This window comes from Notolepis coatsorum (genome assembly GCF_963971535.1).
Source record: "Notolepis coatsorum genome assembly, chromosome: 5".
Taxonomy (NCBI): Eukaryota; Metazoa; Chordata; class Actinopteri; order Aulopiformes; family Paralepididae; genus Notolepis; species Notolepis coatsorum.
Genome location: NC_140169.1, coordinates 100,236,942 through 100,253,316, shown reverse-complemented (window position 1 = coordinate 100,253,316; position 16,375 = coordinate 100,236,942). Strand labels below are relative to the sequence as shown.

The window sequence follows — 16,375 nt, the reverse complement described above, 5'->3', positions numbered from 1 at the left end:
GGGCAATTTACTCCTTGGATCAAAACCGAAGTTACAAGTCTTGGTGTTAAGTGCTTTAAGTCACACATCAACAAAGTGAAGAAAACATCATTCTTCCACCTTAGAAACATCGCTAAAGTACGGCCATTTATAAATCAAAGAAAGACTCCAACTCATGTTATGTTGTGATATGTTATGTTATGTTGTGTTATGTTTTGTTATGATATGTTATGATGTGTTTTGATATGCTATGATATGTTGTGATATGTTATCTTATGAGGGGTTATGATATGTTATGTTATATGTAATGATATATTATTTATGATAGGGTATGTTATGGTATGTTATGATATGGTATGTTATGTTATTATATGTTGTGATATGTTATGTTGTGCTGTTATGCTATGATATGTTGTGATATGTTATGTTATGTTGTTATATGATATGTTGTGTTGTGTTTTGATATGTTATGATTAAGGCTGTCAAAGTTAACGTGGTATTAACGCATTAACGCACGATTCTATTAACGCCAAAAAAATAATAATAAGAATTTAACTTTTTAATTTTTTTTTACTAGACTTCACTCAGGTGTATTATTGATACTCTCATTGATACCATGTTTGTTTCTGACTCAAAGTGTGTGTGTGAGAGAGAGAGAGAGAGAGGAGAGAGAGAGAGAGAGAGAGAGAGAGAGAGGAGAGAGAGAGAGAGAGAGAGAGATGAGGAAGGGGCAATAGAGAAGAGAGCTGGAGAGTGTGTGGTGTGTGTGTGTGTGTGTGTGTGTGTGTGTGTGTGTGTGTGTGTGTGTGTGCGTCAGTGGCGGCCGGTGGGTACTTCGCCACTAGGGGCGCTATACCAAATATTTTGTACAGTACAGTACTGTACCACGCAAGACTCATGGCAAGACGTGAGCGATTCGACTCACGCTCACGGCAATGAATCGGCTCTTATGAACGAGTCGCTCAGCTGTTACTACAACAACACACAACCAGTCAAATAAAGTATAGTCTAGACTCTAATTCACAACTTGAAACACAATATAAATAGAAAAGTTAGAAACAAAACTCGCCCGTCTCCAAACACAGGCAGATCTCTCCTCTCTCCTTCTCTCTCTCACACAGCGCGACGTGGAATCGATTCGTTACACAATCAGACCTATTATATACCAAGAATAACTTCAGTATGAGTACAGGGCTGTACACATATTTTGCATATTGTTAAACGAGCCAAGGCTAGCTATTAAACTATCGATATGAATCGAAAATCTGGACCCTGATGTAAACAAGACAAACGTCTTTCTCTGGTCTGCATCCCCTTAACAATTGTGTGTATTGAGCCGTACTGTATTGTACCCATTCTGCAATCTGTTAATAAAGTTCTCATTCATTCATTCATTCAAACATAGACGATATTGAACAAGCCATAATCCACGTATTTTCAATCCGAGAGAGCTGCAGTAGTTAAATCAATGAGCCATCGACATAGTCAGTGTGGTAAGTAACGTTATTATTGCATCCAAGATTGATACACGGCTGGCTAGGCAGTTGGTAGTCATAGTCTTGTGTTATAAAATAAATAAACAATCAGCAATGTCTCGCTTCATGAATGGCCAGCACAGCAGTAGCCTAACAGTACTGCTCCTAAAAAAAACTATTTACAAACGTTAACGTTAAGCACACAGAGAGAGAGAGAGAGAGAGAGAGAGAGAGAGAGAGAGAGAGAGAGAGAGAGAGAGAGAGACTCACTGTTTAGTTGAAACGTCCAGGGCAGGAGAGCTTGATAAACGTGTATAATCCGCCATATAGCTTGTTAGCCAAGTGTTAGCTCAGCTGAGCTCGTCGACGTTAGCACAACACTCAACAAGTACATTCCTTTGTCCATTTCCGCTCGAACAGACTGCAAACTACCTGGCGTTCTATCGCCATGCTCTAAGACAAACTCTAACCTTAACCAACTTTGAAAGAGTGCCTAAGCTTAACAGTCTAAAGAACTTGCAGTCATGGCACGGCACGCTCTAAGACAAACAACAGTCCTAGACCAACCTAGGAACCAACCTAGAAGCTAGAATTGGAACATTAGAAATTGGATTCGGCCAATCAGAGATCGTCTCTGTGAAATTCTGCCATGGAAAAAAATACTGGCGTCGGCCAATCAGAGAGCGTCTCCGCGAAATGCGGCTATGGAAATTCTCACGGAAGTTCACGCTGCTTTCTAGACCGCTTCAAATCGCGCTCGGATTCCAACATAATAGTCATATTTCAACGCACAACGCCGTATGCACTGATTGGCTGTGACGGAGACAGCGATCAAACTGTGACGCGCACTCAGAGCGCTATCGCGTATAGCCCGGGCCGAGAAATACAAAAAAAAAAAAAAAAAAAACGTGATGTCACTTCCTGCTCTGGAAAACGATGTTTTTTTTAATTTAGATAATAACGTTATATTGTGCATTGGAAATACAAACATACTTAAAATGAGTAAATATTATTAATTTTAAACATGTTTATATTATTTATAGGGCTATAAAACACAAAAACGAAAAAGTTTTATTGTCTTCTTCTCTGATTTAACAGCAGCTGGCCAGCAGGTGGGTCGGCGCCCTAGCGCCCCTAGTGGTAGAGCCGCCCTGGTGTGCGTGCGTGCGTGCGTGCGTGTGCGTGTGTGTGTGTGTGTGTGTGTGTGTGTGTGTGTGTGTGTGTGTGTGTGTGTGTGTGTGTGTGTGTGTGTGTGTGTGTGTGTGTGTGTGTGTGAGAGAGAGAGAGAGAGAGAGAGAGGGGGGGCGGGGGTGTAAGTCCTCAGCCCTTGTGTGGGTGAATGTAACAAGTTCCTAAAATGTTCTTTCCCCTATTATTTCATGCACACTATTCATTGTTTTCAAATTATTATTTTCTTTTAAGTTATTTTGTGCATCACTCTGTTTTGAATTTGATGAAAATTTGTAATGCATGAGGGTTATCCTTTTGTGTTAAATGGCTGCATAAAGCAAGCATTTGTTGACTCTCATGTTGATAAGAGTTTTAAAACTTGGAACTTGAAAAAGATGTGTTTAAGGTAGATACATTTTTTTTATGCGATTAATTTGCGATTAATCGCGAGTTAACTATGGACAATCATGTGATTAATCAGATAAAATATTTTAATCGATTGACAGCACTAGTTATGATATGCACTGTTATGCTATACTATGTTATGTTATATGTTATGATATGTTATGATATGTTATGTATATGTTATGAATGATATGTTATGTGTTATATGGTATATGTTATGATGTGGTATGGTGTGTTTTGATATGTTATGTAATGATATGATGTGTGTTTCAGTCAAGCAGAGCAGCTCTATGACAAGGTGAAGCGTATGTTTGGAGATCCTCACCAAGCCACCGAGGACCTGAAAGCAGAGGTAACTCATCAGCCAATCAGAACCTTAGAATACCACTCAACAGCCAATCAGAACATTTTGGTACCATTCAACAGCCAGTCAGAATATTAGGGTTCAACTCATTAGCCAATCAGAACCTTAGGGTACCACTCATCAGCCAATCAGAACGCTACGGTGCCACTGAACAGCCAATCAGAACCTTCAAGTACTACTCATCAGCCAATCAGAGGCTTAGGGTGCCACTCAACAGCCAATCAGAACCTTAGGGTACCACTCATCAGCCAGTCAGAACATTAAAGTACTACTCATCAACCAATCAGAACCTTATGGTGCCATTCAACAGCCAATCAGAAACGTAGAGTGCCACTCAACAGCCAATCAGAACCATGGAGTACCACTCATCAGCCAATCAGGACCTTAGGAACATAGATCTCATCTGTGACAGATGCAGTCTTTTACCGACATCTCTAACATCTCTAGCCACTCATTCGGACAATGTCCACTTATTGGAGTTACATTTTTAAAACACAGCCACATCCCATGATAACTATTTTCGTTATGCTGTAGTAGGAGAAAATCATGATAATCTATCTGGAACTAAACTCCAGATTACAAAATGTATCCTTTACTGGAAGTATCCTCACCCACCGAGCTGGAGAGTTGAGTTTAGTTCAGTGAGTTAGTTGTATTGTGTATATTCTAACGGGAATAATAAGAGTCTTTGTCTGTTTCATGTTTCTGGTTTTCTCATAGTTTTTTGTTTTTGTTTGTCATACTGTTCTAATCCACTGTGTCTCTAGGTGTCAGGGAAGTTACAGGACCACCAGGCGGCACTCCAGGAGGCTGAAGATTTGCTGCGCTCTGCCCAGGAGAAGAGCAGAGAGGCTGGGAAACTGGCTGGACACAACCTGGCTAACCTCACCGCTCTGGAGGTATGGACACACACAACACACACACACACACACACACACACACACACACACACACACACACACACACACACACACACACACACACACACACACACACACACACATTTGAAATGTTTATTTATGTCCACATGAACAGAAGTACAAGGAGGCCTCATACAAAGGACATAAACAATGCGGGTGCAGTCAGACAATCAAGTCAAGTCAAGTCAAGAGTTTTATTTGTCACGGCATACAAGTATACAATGAAATGCGGGTGGTCTTGCCCGCAACGATGTGCAATACAGTAGTACAACATATAATGGAATCCAATAAACAACATTGTGCAATAAACAGGTAACATAGTGGGACATCACGGTATTTGTACATAGTTATTTACAGAGCATGAAGGACATGCTAGGTCCCTTGGTAGTGCAATACACTGTTACTATACTATTTTTAAAGTGACCTTTCCTTTGTGGCCATAAGTGTGGGCGTGTGCAGCATGAGTGAGTGCTTTCTCATGTTAAAGTGGCTGCTAGTGTGCGAGCGTGCAAGCGTGTGTGTCGTGTGTGTGCTAATGTGTGCTTGTGTGTGGAGAGTTCAGTGTTCTGTGACCCTCAGTGTTCATTGTTCAAGGCTCTGATGGCCTGGGGGAAGAAGCTGAGCCGAAGCCTCTCTGTCCTAGTAGCTGGTGTTCGCAGGCGTCTGCCTGACCTCAGCAGCTGGAACAGGCTGTTATTGGGGTGGTGAGGGTCTTTCATTATTCTGCAGGCTCTGGATTTACACCTCTTGTTGTATAGGGGAGGTAGTGCAATACCCGTGGTACGCTCGGCAGAGCGCACCACTCTCTGTAGGGCCTTCTTGTCCTGTGCCGTGCTGTTTCCATACCAGGCAGTGATGTTTCCAGTCAAGATGCTCTCTACAGCTCCGGAGTAGAAGGACTGGAGTATCTTCCCCGATACTCTGAACTTCCTTAACTGTCTCAGGTGGTAGAGGCGCTGCTTCACCTTTTTTACTACTGTGTCTATGTGTGTTGACCATGTCAGATCCTCTGAGATGTGGACCCCCAAGTACTTGAATCTGCTCACCCTGTCCACGGTGGCCCCGTTTATCCTCAGTGGTGTGTGTGTCTCCTGCTGTCCTCTCCTATAATCCACGATCAGCTCCTTGGTTTTACCAATGTTCAGGAGCAGGCTGTTGTCCTGGCACCAGCGTTCCAGTACCTCAACCTCCTCCCGGTAGGCCTTCTCGTCGTTGTCCGAGATCAGCCCCACCACCACCGTGTCGTCTGCAAACTTCACTATGGAGTTGGAGCTGAACTTGGCCACACAGTCGTGTGTGTATATTGAGTACAGCAGGGGGCTCAGAACACAGCCCTGGGGGGACCCGATGCTCAGGGTGATGGTGTTGGAGGTCTGACCCCCCACCCTGACCGCCTGGGGTCTTTCACTCAGAAAGTCCAGTATCCAGGCGCTCAGAGCGGAGCTCAGACCCAGCTCAGTCTGGTGGGGACTATGGTGTTGAACGCTGAGCTGTAGTCAATGAACAACAGTCTCACATAGCCCCCCTTCTGACGGTCCAGGTGAGAGAGGGTGCTGTGCAGTACTTGGGAGACCGCATCGTCAGTGGTTTGGCCTGTATGCAAATTGCATAGGGTCCATATCACTGGGGAGGGAAAGATTATGAAAGAACAGTCAGGTACAAGGTGCATGGACGGCAGAATCATGGGAAAAGGTAACAACGCCTCCTCCAAATTGAGCGGCTTCCTATAATTGCTGATACTGAGCAGTACCTGGCTAACTGCTTGGCCTTCCTTTTGGGGAGACCGGCTATTAGGCCCCTCACAACCAACTTGTGCACATGCCCTAGGCTGCCAAAGATAAAAACTAGGAGTTTACATCTGTAGCCTAGCTGTGAGATGGTCTGCTGTAGCTGAGAAGAATCCACTTGCGTCCACTTGGCGAATATTTCTGACCGCACGCATCTGTTTTCAATGTATTCCAATGGGGAGGGAGCGCATGCGGCCGCATGCGGCCGCCTCTAGGAAGTGCGCTGCCGTCGGCTTCTTTTCTCAGCTTTTTTGTGCGGTCGAAAGTTGAAACTTTCTCAACTTTCAGAGCGATGCGCTGGGCTCATTTTCAGACAACCAATCACAGCCATTCATCTACCACTCTGTTTGTAACCTGACACCGGAGCTGCCTGCCTGTCTGGCTGTCTCCCACAGACCATTGAGATTCGTGACAAAACTAATAATAATAACTACACGAATACACTACTAAAAAGCTAATAAAAAGCAAAGGGCGAACTGTGGTGTCAGGCAATAACTATATATATAATTAATATACAATAAAGTTATTCAAATATGCTATAATATGTGCAAAACCGCGGCATGGCTGTAGATTTCTTTCTGTCATCTACAAGATGCGCTGCAAGCCAGCTCTGCCGGCGCACTCCCAGCATGTTTCACGGAGAAATATGCGCTAGGTGGACGCGGGCCCTAAGGTGTTCATTTACCACAAATACATCAGGGGTGTTAGCTGTAATATTAGAGAACACAGAATCATCATTGCACAGGTTGAACATGCTTGGCTTCACAGTGGAATGCTTAAACAGCGTGATGGAGGACCTAAAAATAAAAGCGATATCTTTCGCTATCAAATCTACTATTCTGTCATGCCTACTTATGTAGAGGCCACTGTATACATGGCAACCATTTAAGATGTGGGACATGGTTTCAGCTATTTGGTTATTGTCATGATGAATACAGTGAGGAGCATGACTGCCTGGAAACCAGATGGAGAGATTCAGTTTAGATGGTAAGACCTGTGATCTCGCTTTCAGAGTAAAGAAAGCGTTCAGTCCATTGTTCCCGCTGTCTCTCCTGTTGTGCCCACAGGAGGCGACCTCGGGCATTGGTCAGTGGAAGTTGGTGATGAATGAATGAATGAATGAAAACTTTATTTAACAGATTGCAGAATGGGTACAATACAGTACGGCTCAATACACACAATTGTTAAGGGGTTGCAGACCAGTGAAAGACGTTTGTCTTGTTTACATCAGGGTCCCCCATTCCACACACAGACATAGATGCTCTGACAGAGATACTGGGGTCAGATATAATATTCTCTGAGACAGCCACTGCCTCAGAGTTAGACCCCACGCACTCCAGGGTAACATCAGCCCAGCAACACATGTCATTAAGGTCCGGCCAGTCTGACCACACACCGAAGCCAGGAGAGCGACTGTCCAGCTTTCCATTCGGCTTTCTCTTGAAGCCTAGCAACACACACACACACACACACACACACACACACACACACACACACACACACACACACACACACACACACACACACGCACACACACAGCTGTCATTATTAACACATACGTTTTTTTGTAAATCATTTGAAAACCTTAACGCGTTACAAAGTGCAATTAATTGCATTACCCTTTTTGCCCCCAACCGCCTCGATAGCTTTGACATCCAGCCACGGTGGCTGCTGTGTTTATGATATATACATACTGTACAGTCGCTCTCTTTCTCTTTCTCTATATATATATACAGTATATATATATATATATATATATATATATATATATATATATATATATATATATATATATATATATATATATATATATATATATATATATATATATATATATATATATATATATATATACACACTAGGGCTGTCCCCGACTAAGGATTTGGATGGTCGACTAGGATTGGCCAAAATTTGCCGTTAGTCGACTATTGGTCGACAAAGAAAAAAGATAAAAAGTATAATATGGGCTGTGGGGGGTGCTTAATGTCTGAAGGAGTCGACTGAAGGCTTCTTGTCCATGCAATTGGTCCACTGATGGATACATCTTGATATTTGTCTAGTCTAGTGTGTGTTCATTAGATGTGTGAAATCCTCTTTCAGTGCCTCTGTGCCTGTTTTCGTAGGCAGTTAGCCTCTGGTATGCGTGCCATTAGCGTTAGCCACGCTTCTAGGCCTCTTTTCTTTTGGAAAGAATGATAAAAAAAATATTAACACTATGATCGCCGGGAACGAGTTTACACGTCATTCCTAGCCATGCTCATTCTGCCGAAGACGCCGTAACTCGTCTTTGATGTCAATATTTCAAAAATCTGTCATCGAAATCATATTTCCTTTCCGGAGCCCTGAGACACAGTGCAAAGCTCCACTCAACTCTCTAGCGGTTCAAGAGCGCCATCTGGTGGCCGATCGGCAGATCGCCAGCCGGAAATTAACCTTTGAACCGGTAGTGCTCATCCATATGTGGTCCGGCCACTCGCTATCGTTAGAGAGACTCCGTATTGACACAGTGAACATCGATCGGTGCAAATAACTCGAAAAAACAACATGATTTGGACGTATATACTATTATACAACCTGGAAATGGATCGGGCATTTCTCCATCCCATAATAGAAAAAATTCTGTTCCACGCTCATCTGCCAGCGGCGCGAGGAAGCCACGGTGAGTTTCAACGTTATTTTCTAACGTCTTCTATACTAACTGATCTGATGAACATATGACCCACTCTGGATGAATCATCTAACGCTGCCCACGGAATTATAAACGATCCCCCGCCCATCCGGTCATCATCAGATGATACGTAGAAACTTCTAGAAGTACCTCCAGTTGAAATTTATTATCTGGCACAGATCGCTATCAAACTGTATTTCATCATGCATATAATGCATTTGGAGCTATAAATCAAGTTCTGGAGAAAGCTGCAGAAAACGATAAAAACATACTTATACTTTAGACCATATTTTAGTATGAATATGTGAATGAAAAAGTTTAACGTTGCTACACCCTGAACAATACATATAGGACATTGAATGGGCCATAATAATGGCAATTTAGCAATATAATTTAAAAAGTTATAGCCCTGCAAAGAAGGGGAACTTCTCCATAGACAAATAGAGCTGGCGAGGGATGGTAAATTATGAATTTAACCCATGGCGATTAAAGTGTTAATATATATATATATTTTTATTTTATTATATTCGACTAAGAGGTTGGCCAGTCGACTACGGCTCCTTTCGACCGATTAGTCGACTAATCGACTAATAGGGGTCAGCCCTAATACACACCTTTATAGACGACGTGCACTGACCTGTGTGTTCTGCCCTCAGAGGAAGCGCGATGCCGTGGCCGTGGTCAAACAGGGAACCCAGGATGTTCTGGGAGACGGAGAACGCCTCCTGGCTGAGGCCAACCAGCTGTCGGACCACATCAACAAGGAGATAGAGGTACTAAAGGGAACATACCTCCTAGAACCTCAGACCACATCAACAAGGAGATAGAGGTACTGAAGGGAACATACCTCCTAGAACCTTAGACCACATCAACAAGGAGATAGAGGTACTAAAGGGAACATACCTCCTAGAACCTTAGACCACATCAACAAGGAGATAGAGGTACTAAAGGGAACACACCTCCTAGAACCTTAGACCACATCAACAAGGAGATAGAGGTACTAAAGGGAACATACCTCCTAGAACCTTAGACCACATCAACAAGGAGATAGAGGTACTAAAGGGAACATACCTCCTAGAACCTTAGACCACATCAACAAGGAGATAGAGGTACTAAAGGGAACATATCTCCTAGAACCTTAGACCACATCAACAAGGAGATAGAGGTACTAAAGGGAACATACCTCCTAGAACCTTAGACCACATCAACAAGGAGATAGAGGTACTAAAGGGAACACACCTCCTAGAACCTTAGACCACATCAACAAGGAGATAGAGGTACTAAATGGAACATACCTCCTAGAACCTTAGACCACATCAACAAGGAGATAGAGGTACTAAAGGGAACATACCTCCTAGAACCTTAGACCACATCAACAAGGAGATAGAGGTACTAAAGGGAACATATCTCCTAGAACCTTAGACCACATCAACAAGGAGATAGAGGTACTAAAGGGAACATACCTCCTAGAACCTTAGACCACATCAACAAGGAGATAGAGGTACTAAAGGGAACATATCTCCTAGAACCTTAGACCACATCAACAAGGAGATAGAGGTACTAAAGGGAACATACCTCCTAGAACCTTAGACTACAAGCCTGGAACCATATACTACCTTCTGAAACCTTAGGACACTGGAACCATTACCTTCTAGAACCTTAGAATAGAACACTGTGGAACCATGTACAGTACAGTATTACCTTATAATTAGTGCTGTCAGGCGATTAATTAATTACAGGATTTGTAATGAATTAATCTAATTAATCACATTTTAATCGCATAACCATTTTAGGCCTGATATTCTATATTCTATAATCATATTTCAAATGGCATGTGTCCGGATGGCAGAATTCAGTACTGTATCTACAAAACCTTCTGTTTAATCATCTTCCATTTATTAATTTGCTTAGATTGTTCAGGTCTGGTACATTTTAGCATGGTGTTATTCACAGTCAAAGAAAAAAAATTTATTGATATTCTCATTTGGTTCATTACAATTTACTCAAGCTTAGTAACACTATTTCTGACACTGGGAATACATTCCCTGAGATCCATAGATGTCCCTAGAATCAGATACCAAGAACATGCAAATGGCCCATATTAAAAAAAAGTCTGTAAATGTGTATTCTACGTTCTTATGGAATGAATGAGATAAAAAAAAAATATATATATATATATTATTATTATAATTTCTTTTAAATTAATTTTGAGTTAATTTTCATAATGCGATAATTTGCTGTGTAATTAATTATTCTAATTAACGTGATAAACTGACAGCCCTACTTATAATATTTTATTTTCAGCTTTTATAGTTTCACAAACACACATCAAGACAAATCACAAACACAAAGAAATAAAAAAGAAAGAAATAAAAAAAAACACAAACAGTATCTTGCCAGACACTGTCACATCAATGAACAAACATACACCATGTCATATACTGTGCACCAAGGATACAAGGGGCTGATTCTCTGACATATATACACACATTACATATACATATACATATATATATATATATATATATATATATATATATATATATATATATATATATATATATATATATATATATATATATATATATATATATATATATATATATATATATATATATATATATATATATATATATTAAGGCTGTCAAATATATCGCGTTAATATCGCGTTAACTCCCGATTCTATTAATGCCACTAATTTTTTTAACTCAAGATTAACTAAATTTTTTTTTTTTTTTTTTTTTTTTTTTTTACTAGACTTCACTCAGGTGTATTATTGATGCTCTCATTGATACTATGTTTGTTTCTGAAGTGTGTGTGTGTGTGTGTGTGTGTGTGTGTGTGTGTGTGTGTGTGTGTGTGTGTGTGTGTGTGTGTGTGTGTGTGTGTGTGTGTGTGTGTGTGTGTGTGTGTGTGTGTGTGTGTGTGTGTGTGTGTGTGTGTGTGAGATATAGAGAGAGAGGGGGGTGAGAGAGATGAGGAAGGGGCAAAAGAGCTGGGAGAGTGTGTGTGAGGGAGAGAGGGGGGTGTGTGATTAATCAGCCCTTGTGTGTGTGAATGTAACAAGTTCCTAACGTTTTCTTTCCCCTATTATTTCATGCACACTTTATTCATTGTTTTAAATTATTATTTTCTTTTAAGTTATTTTGTGCATCAATCTGTTTTGAATTTGATGCAAATTTGCAATGCATGAGGGTCATCCTTTTGTACAAAGCAAGCATTTGTTGACTCGCATGTTGATAAGAGTATTAAAAGTTGGAACTTGAAAAAGATCTGTTTAAGGTAAAAAAAAATTAAATAAAAATGCGATTAATTTGCGATTAATCGCGAGTTAACTATGGACAATCATGCGATTAATCGAGTTAAATATTTTAATCGTTTGACAGCACTAATATATATATATATATATATATATATATATATATATATATATATATATATATATATATATATATATATATACATACACAGTACAGAAAATACATGGGAGGACATTGAGAAGCACTTATGTTCTAGCTAAGCATTCCAAAAAGGGACCCCATATCATATTAAATTTGTTCGAGGTCTCAGACCTACTGTGACGGATGCTTTCCAGCTGCAGAGAGGAGACCATCTCAGTGAGCCATCTTTTAAAACTTGGAGACGACGTGTCTTTCCATTCCTTAAGGATAATTATTTTGGCCACAGCCATACCAAACATCAGGGCCTCCTGCTCATTGTAAGGTAATTCCGCAGTGTTAGCTGAACAGCCGAGTAGAGCTAGAAGGCAGTCTGGGGCAATCTCTCTTTTATACGCCTTGGTGTACCAGTCAAAAATGTCTACCCAGTACTTAAATAGCTTGGGACAAAACCAAAACATATGTGAAAGATTACCCTCTGCGGACATGCAACGATCACAGAGAGGCGATACAGAGGGATAGATTCTATGCAGTTTAGTTTTAGAGTAATGTAGTCTGTGAATGACCTTAAACTGTATAAGTTGGACTCTGGCATTAATAGAACATTTATGTATCCTGCTAAGTCCCTCCTCCCACATCCCATCAGAGATTTCCATACTAAGCTCTGTGGACCATACATCTTTAATGTGGTCGGAGAGATCAGGTGTTTTGAAACTGGTGATCGGCTCATGAGATTATAAAACTGGTAATCAGCAGGACATGTCTCAAAGTCTGGGATATTACTGCAGACATCATTTCTAACCTGCAGGTAACGAAAGAAGTGTGCGCTTGTAAGATTAAACTTAGACTTAAGTTCGTTAAATGAGGCAAAGTGACGATCAACATATAGATCTTTGATAGTGGCCAGTCCCTTTCCCTTCCATAGTGAAAAAACAATATCAGATTGACCAGGGGGAAAATTATGATTATCACATATTGGAGCATATGCCGAGGTTGAAAGTACTTTGAAAACCCTTTTGATTTGACTCAGTATTCTCAGTGAGTTCCGAAGGATAAAATTATTGAGAGCCATCTTATTAATCGTATCACACTTAGAAAATAACATTGCAGGAAGAGAGCTATACTGTCTATCTGTATGTCATGTATGTCATATATGTTATGATGAATTGAAAATGGGGGACCCTGATGTAAACAAGACGAAAGTCTTTCTCTGGTCTGCATCCCCTTAACAATTGTATGTATTGAGCTGTACTGTACTGTACCCATTCTGCAATCTGTTAATAAACCTTTCAATCAATCAATCAATCAAAGCTTTTTAAGTTCACATGCGCCTCCATGTCTAGCCACCTGGGGGCATCCATGGCTACTGTAGCATCACCTATGAAGTAATCTTGCCAAAAGGTCATGGCCCTTGCATTAGCAGCCCAGTAGTAGTGCTGGAATACCGGCAGGGCCAGCCCCCCCATATGCTTTGGCTTCTGCAAGTGTGCTTTTGAAATACGGTGTGCTTTATAGCCCCAGACAAATGGCAGAAGTATAGTGTCTATCTGTTTAAAAAAAGAGGCAGTCAAAAAAATAGGCACGCTCTGAAAAAGGTAAAGGAACCTGGGGAGAACCACCATTTTTATGACATCCACTCGCCCCACCAAAGACACTGGCAAAATTCTCCAACTCTCCATATTTTTCTTCAATTTTGAGACCATTTCACCAAAGTTCAGTTTAAATAGGAGTTTGGGATCCTTTGGTATAACTACTCCCAGATAGGTGAAGTGGTCATGTTCTATTTTAAAGGGTAAGCTGTCAGTAAAGGAAGAGTCTAAGCTCCCTGAGATGGGCATGAACACACTTTTCTCCCAGTTAATGGAGTAACCAGAGAAAGTACCAAACTGCCTGATTAAATCTAGGAGGCATGGGACGGAGGAGGCAGGATCAGCAAGATACAGGACCACATCATCCGCATATAGCATAATACGGCTCTCATACTTTCCCAACTTTATTCCCTTGATGTTGGGATGACTCCTGATACTGATAGCCAGGGGTTCGAGGGCTAAATTGAACAGTAAGGGACTAATACAACAACCTTGTTGGGTGCCGCGATGGAGTGGGAAGGAGTCAGACCTATCAGAATTGGTAAGAATGGAAGCTCTCGGATGAGCATACAACATTCCAATAAGAGAACGAAACCTGTCACCGAAACCAAAGCGCTGGAGGACACTGAAGATATATTTCCATTCGATCTGGTCGAATGCCTTTTCAGCGTCAAGTGATATGATCGCCGGCTTAGTGTCCTTTCTTTGGTTAGAGTACAATATGTTTAGTAATTTCCGAATATTAGAAAAAGCAAGCCTGCCAGGAATGAATCCCGTTTGGTCGGAGTGGACGAGAGATCCGACATGCTGAGCCAACCTAGTGGCCAACACCTTGGCAACTGTCTTTTGGTCAAAATTTAACAAACGTATAGGCCGGAACCCTGCTGGATCCGTCCCATCCCTACCTTTCTTGAGTAAAAGGCACACATTCGCTTCGTAGAGGGAGTCAGGGAAGACATTATTAGTGATAGAATGTTGAATCATTCTAAGAAGTAGAGGGGCCAAAATATCACTGTAAGCTTTATAAAACTCCGCCCCATACCCATCCGGGCCAGCGGCCTTCCCACTAGGGAAAGACTTTATTGACAGCCCTACTTATAATAGAACATTGTGGAACCATATAATTACCTTATTGAACCTTAGAATAGAACACTGTGGAACCATGTATTACCTTCTAGAACATTTGAATAGAACATTGTGGAATAATATATTACCTTCTTGAACCTTAGAATAGAACATTGTGGAACCATGTATCACCTTCTCGAACATTTATATCATCTTTCTCTCTCTCTCTCTCTCTCTCTCTCTCTCTCTCTCTCTCTCTCTCTCTCTCTCTCTCTCTCTCTCTCTCTCTCTCTCTCTCTCTCTCTCTCTCTCTCTCTCTCTCTCTCTCTCTCTCTCTCTCTCTCTCTCTCTAGGACTTAGAGGAGATGGATAGAGAGTTGGGTCCTATTCATGAGCAATTGGACTACCGGGTCAGCCGCCTTAGCGATGGCTTGAGTGACGGTAGCCTGGCCAACCATGTGCAGGATGCTGAGAGACACGCCCAGCAGCTGAACCAATCATCTGGGATTTTGGACAGGTACACACACACACACACACACACACGCACACACACGCACACGCACACACACACACACACACACACACACACACACACACACACACATGCACGTACACACATGCACAAACACATTTTATTCGACCATGGTGGTGTGTTGGGTCTTGGAACAATTATTAAATTGACCTCCTCTCCTCCTCTCCTCTGCTGTTCTCTCGTCTGATCATCTTCTCTCCTCTCCTTTCCTTCTGTCTCCTCTCCTTTCCTATTCTAACCTATCCTTTCTTCTCCTCTCATTTCCTCTCCTCGCTTTTCTTCTCATCTCCTGCTCTCCTCCCCCCTCTTCTCCTCCTTTCCTCTCCTTTCCTTATGTCTCATCTCCTTTTCTATTATATCCTCTCCTCTCTTTTCATCTCCCCTCTTTTCGTCTCATCTTGTCTCTTCTCTTCTCTTCTCCTCTCCTCTGCTCTCCTGTCATCTCTTCTCCTCTCCTCTCATCTCCTCTCATCTCCTCTCATCTCCTCTCCCCTCCTTTCCTCATGTCTCCTTTCCTATGCTCTCCTCTCCCATCTTCCCTTCTCCTCTTCTCCTCTCATCTAATTTCTTCTCTTCTGCTCTCCTCTGCTGTCATCTCCTCTCTTCACCTCTCCTCTCTTCTTTTCTCTTCTCCTATCCTCTGCTCTCCTCTCCCATCTTCCCTTCTCCTCTTCTCTTCTCATCTAATTTCCTTCTGCCTCCTCTCCTTTCCTATTCTATCCCCTCTTATCTCCTCTCATCTCCCTTTCCCCCCCTCTCCTCTCTTCTCCTATCCTCTGACCTCCTCTCCTCTGCTGTCATCTCCCCCCTTCATCTCTCCTCTTCTCCCCTTCTCCTCTCTTCTCCTCTCATTCTGTCTCCTCTTCTCTCCTATCTTTTAATCTTCTCTCTTCTCCTCTGCTCTCCTCTACTTTCCTCCTGTCTCCTCTACTCTCATCTCCTCTGCTCTCCTCTCCTTTGCTCTCCTCTTCTGTCATCTCCTGTCTTCTCCTCTCCTCTCCTGTCTTCTCCTCTCCGGTCTCC

At 41.9% G+C, this 16,375-nt stretch overlaps 1 protein-coding gene across 1 annotated transcript in view; it reads left to right on the top strand.

Annotated features, from left to right (window-relative positions):
* Positions 1 to 16,375, top strand: part of lama2 (laminin, alpha 2) — a 384,202-nt gene that overhangs the window by 312,751 nt on the left and 55,076 nt on the right. The window contains 4 exon segments of the mRNA XM_084314199.1: positions 3,303 to 3,381; positions 4,161 to 4,292; positions 9,425 to 9,541; positions 15,174 to 15,337. Of these exon segments, the coding sequence (XP_084170325.1) occupies positions 3,303 to 3,381; positions 4,161 to 4,292; positions 9,425 to 9,541; positions 15,174 to 15,337 (492 nt within the window).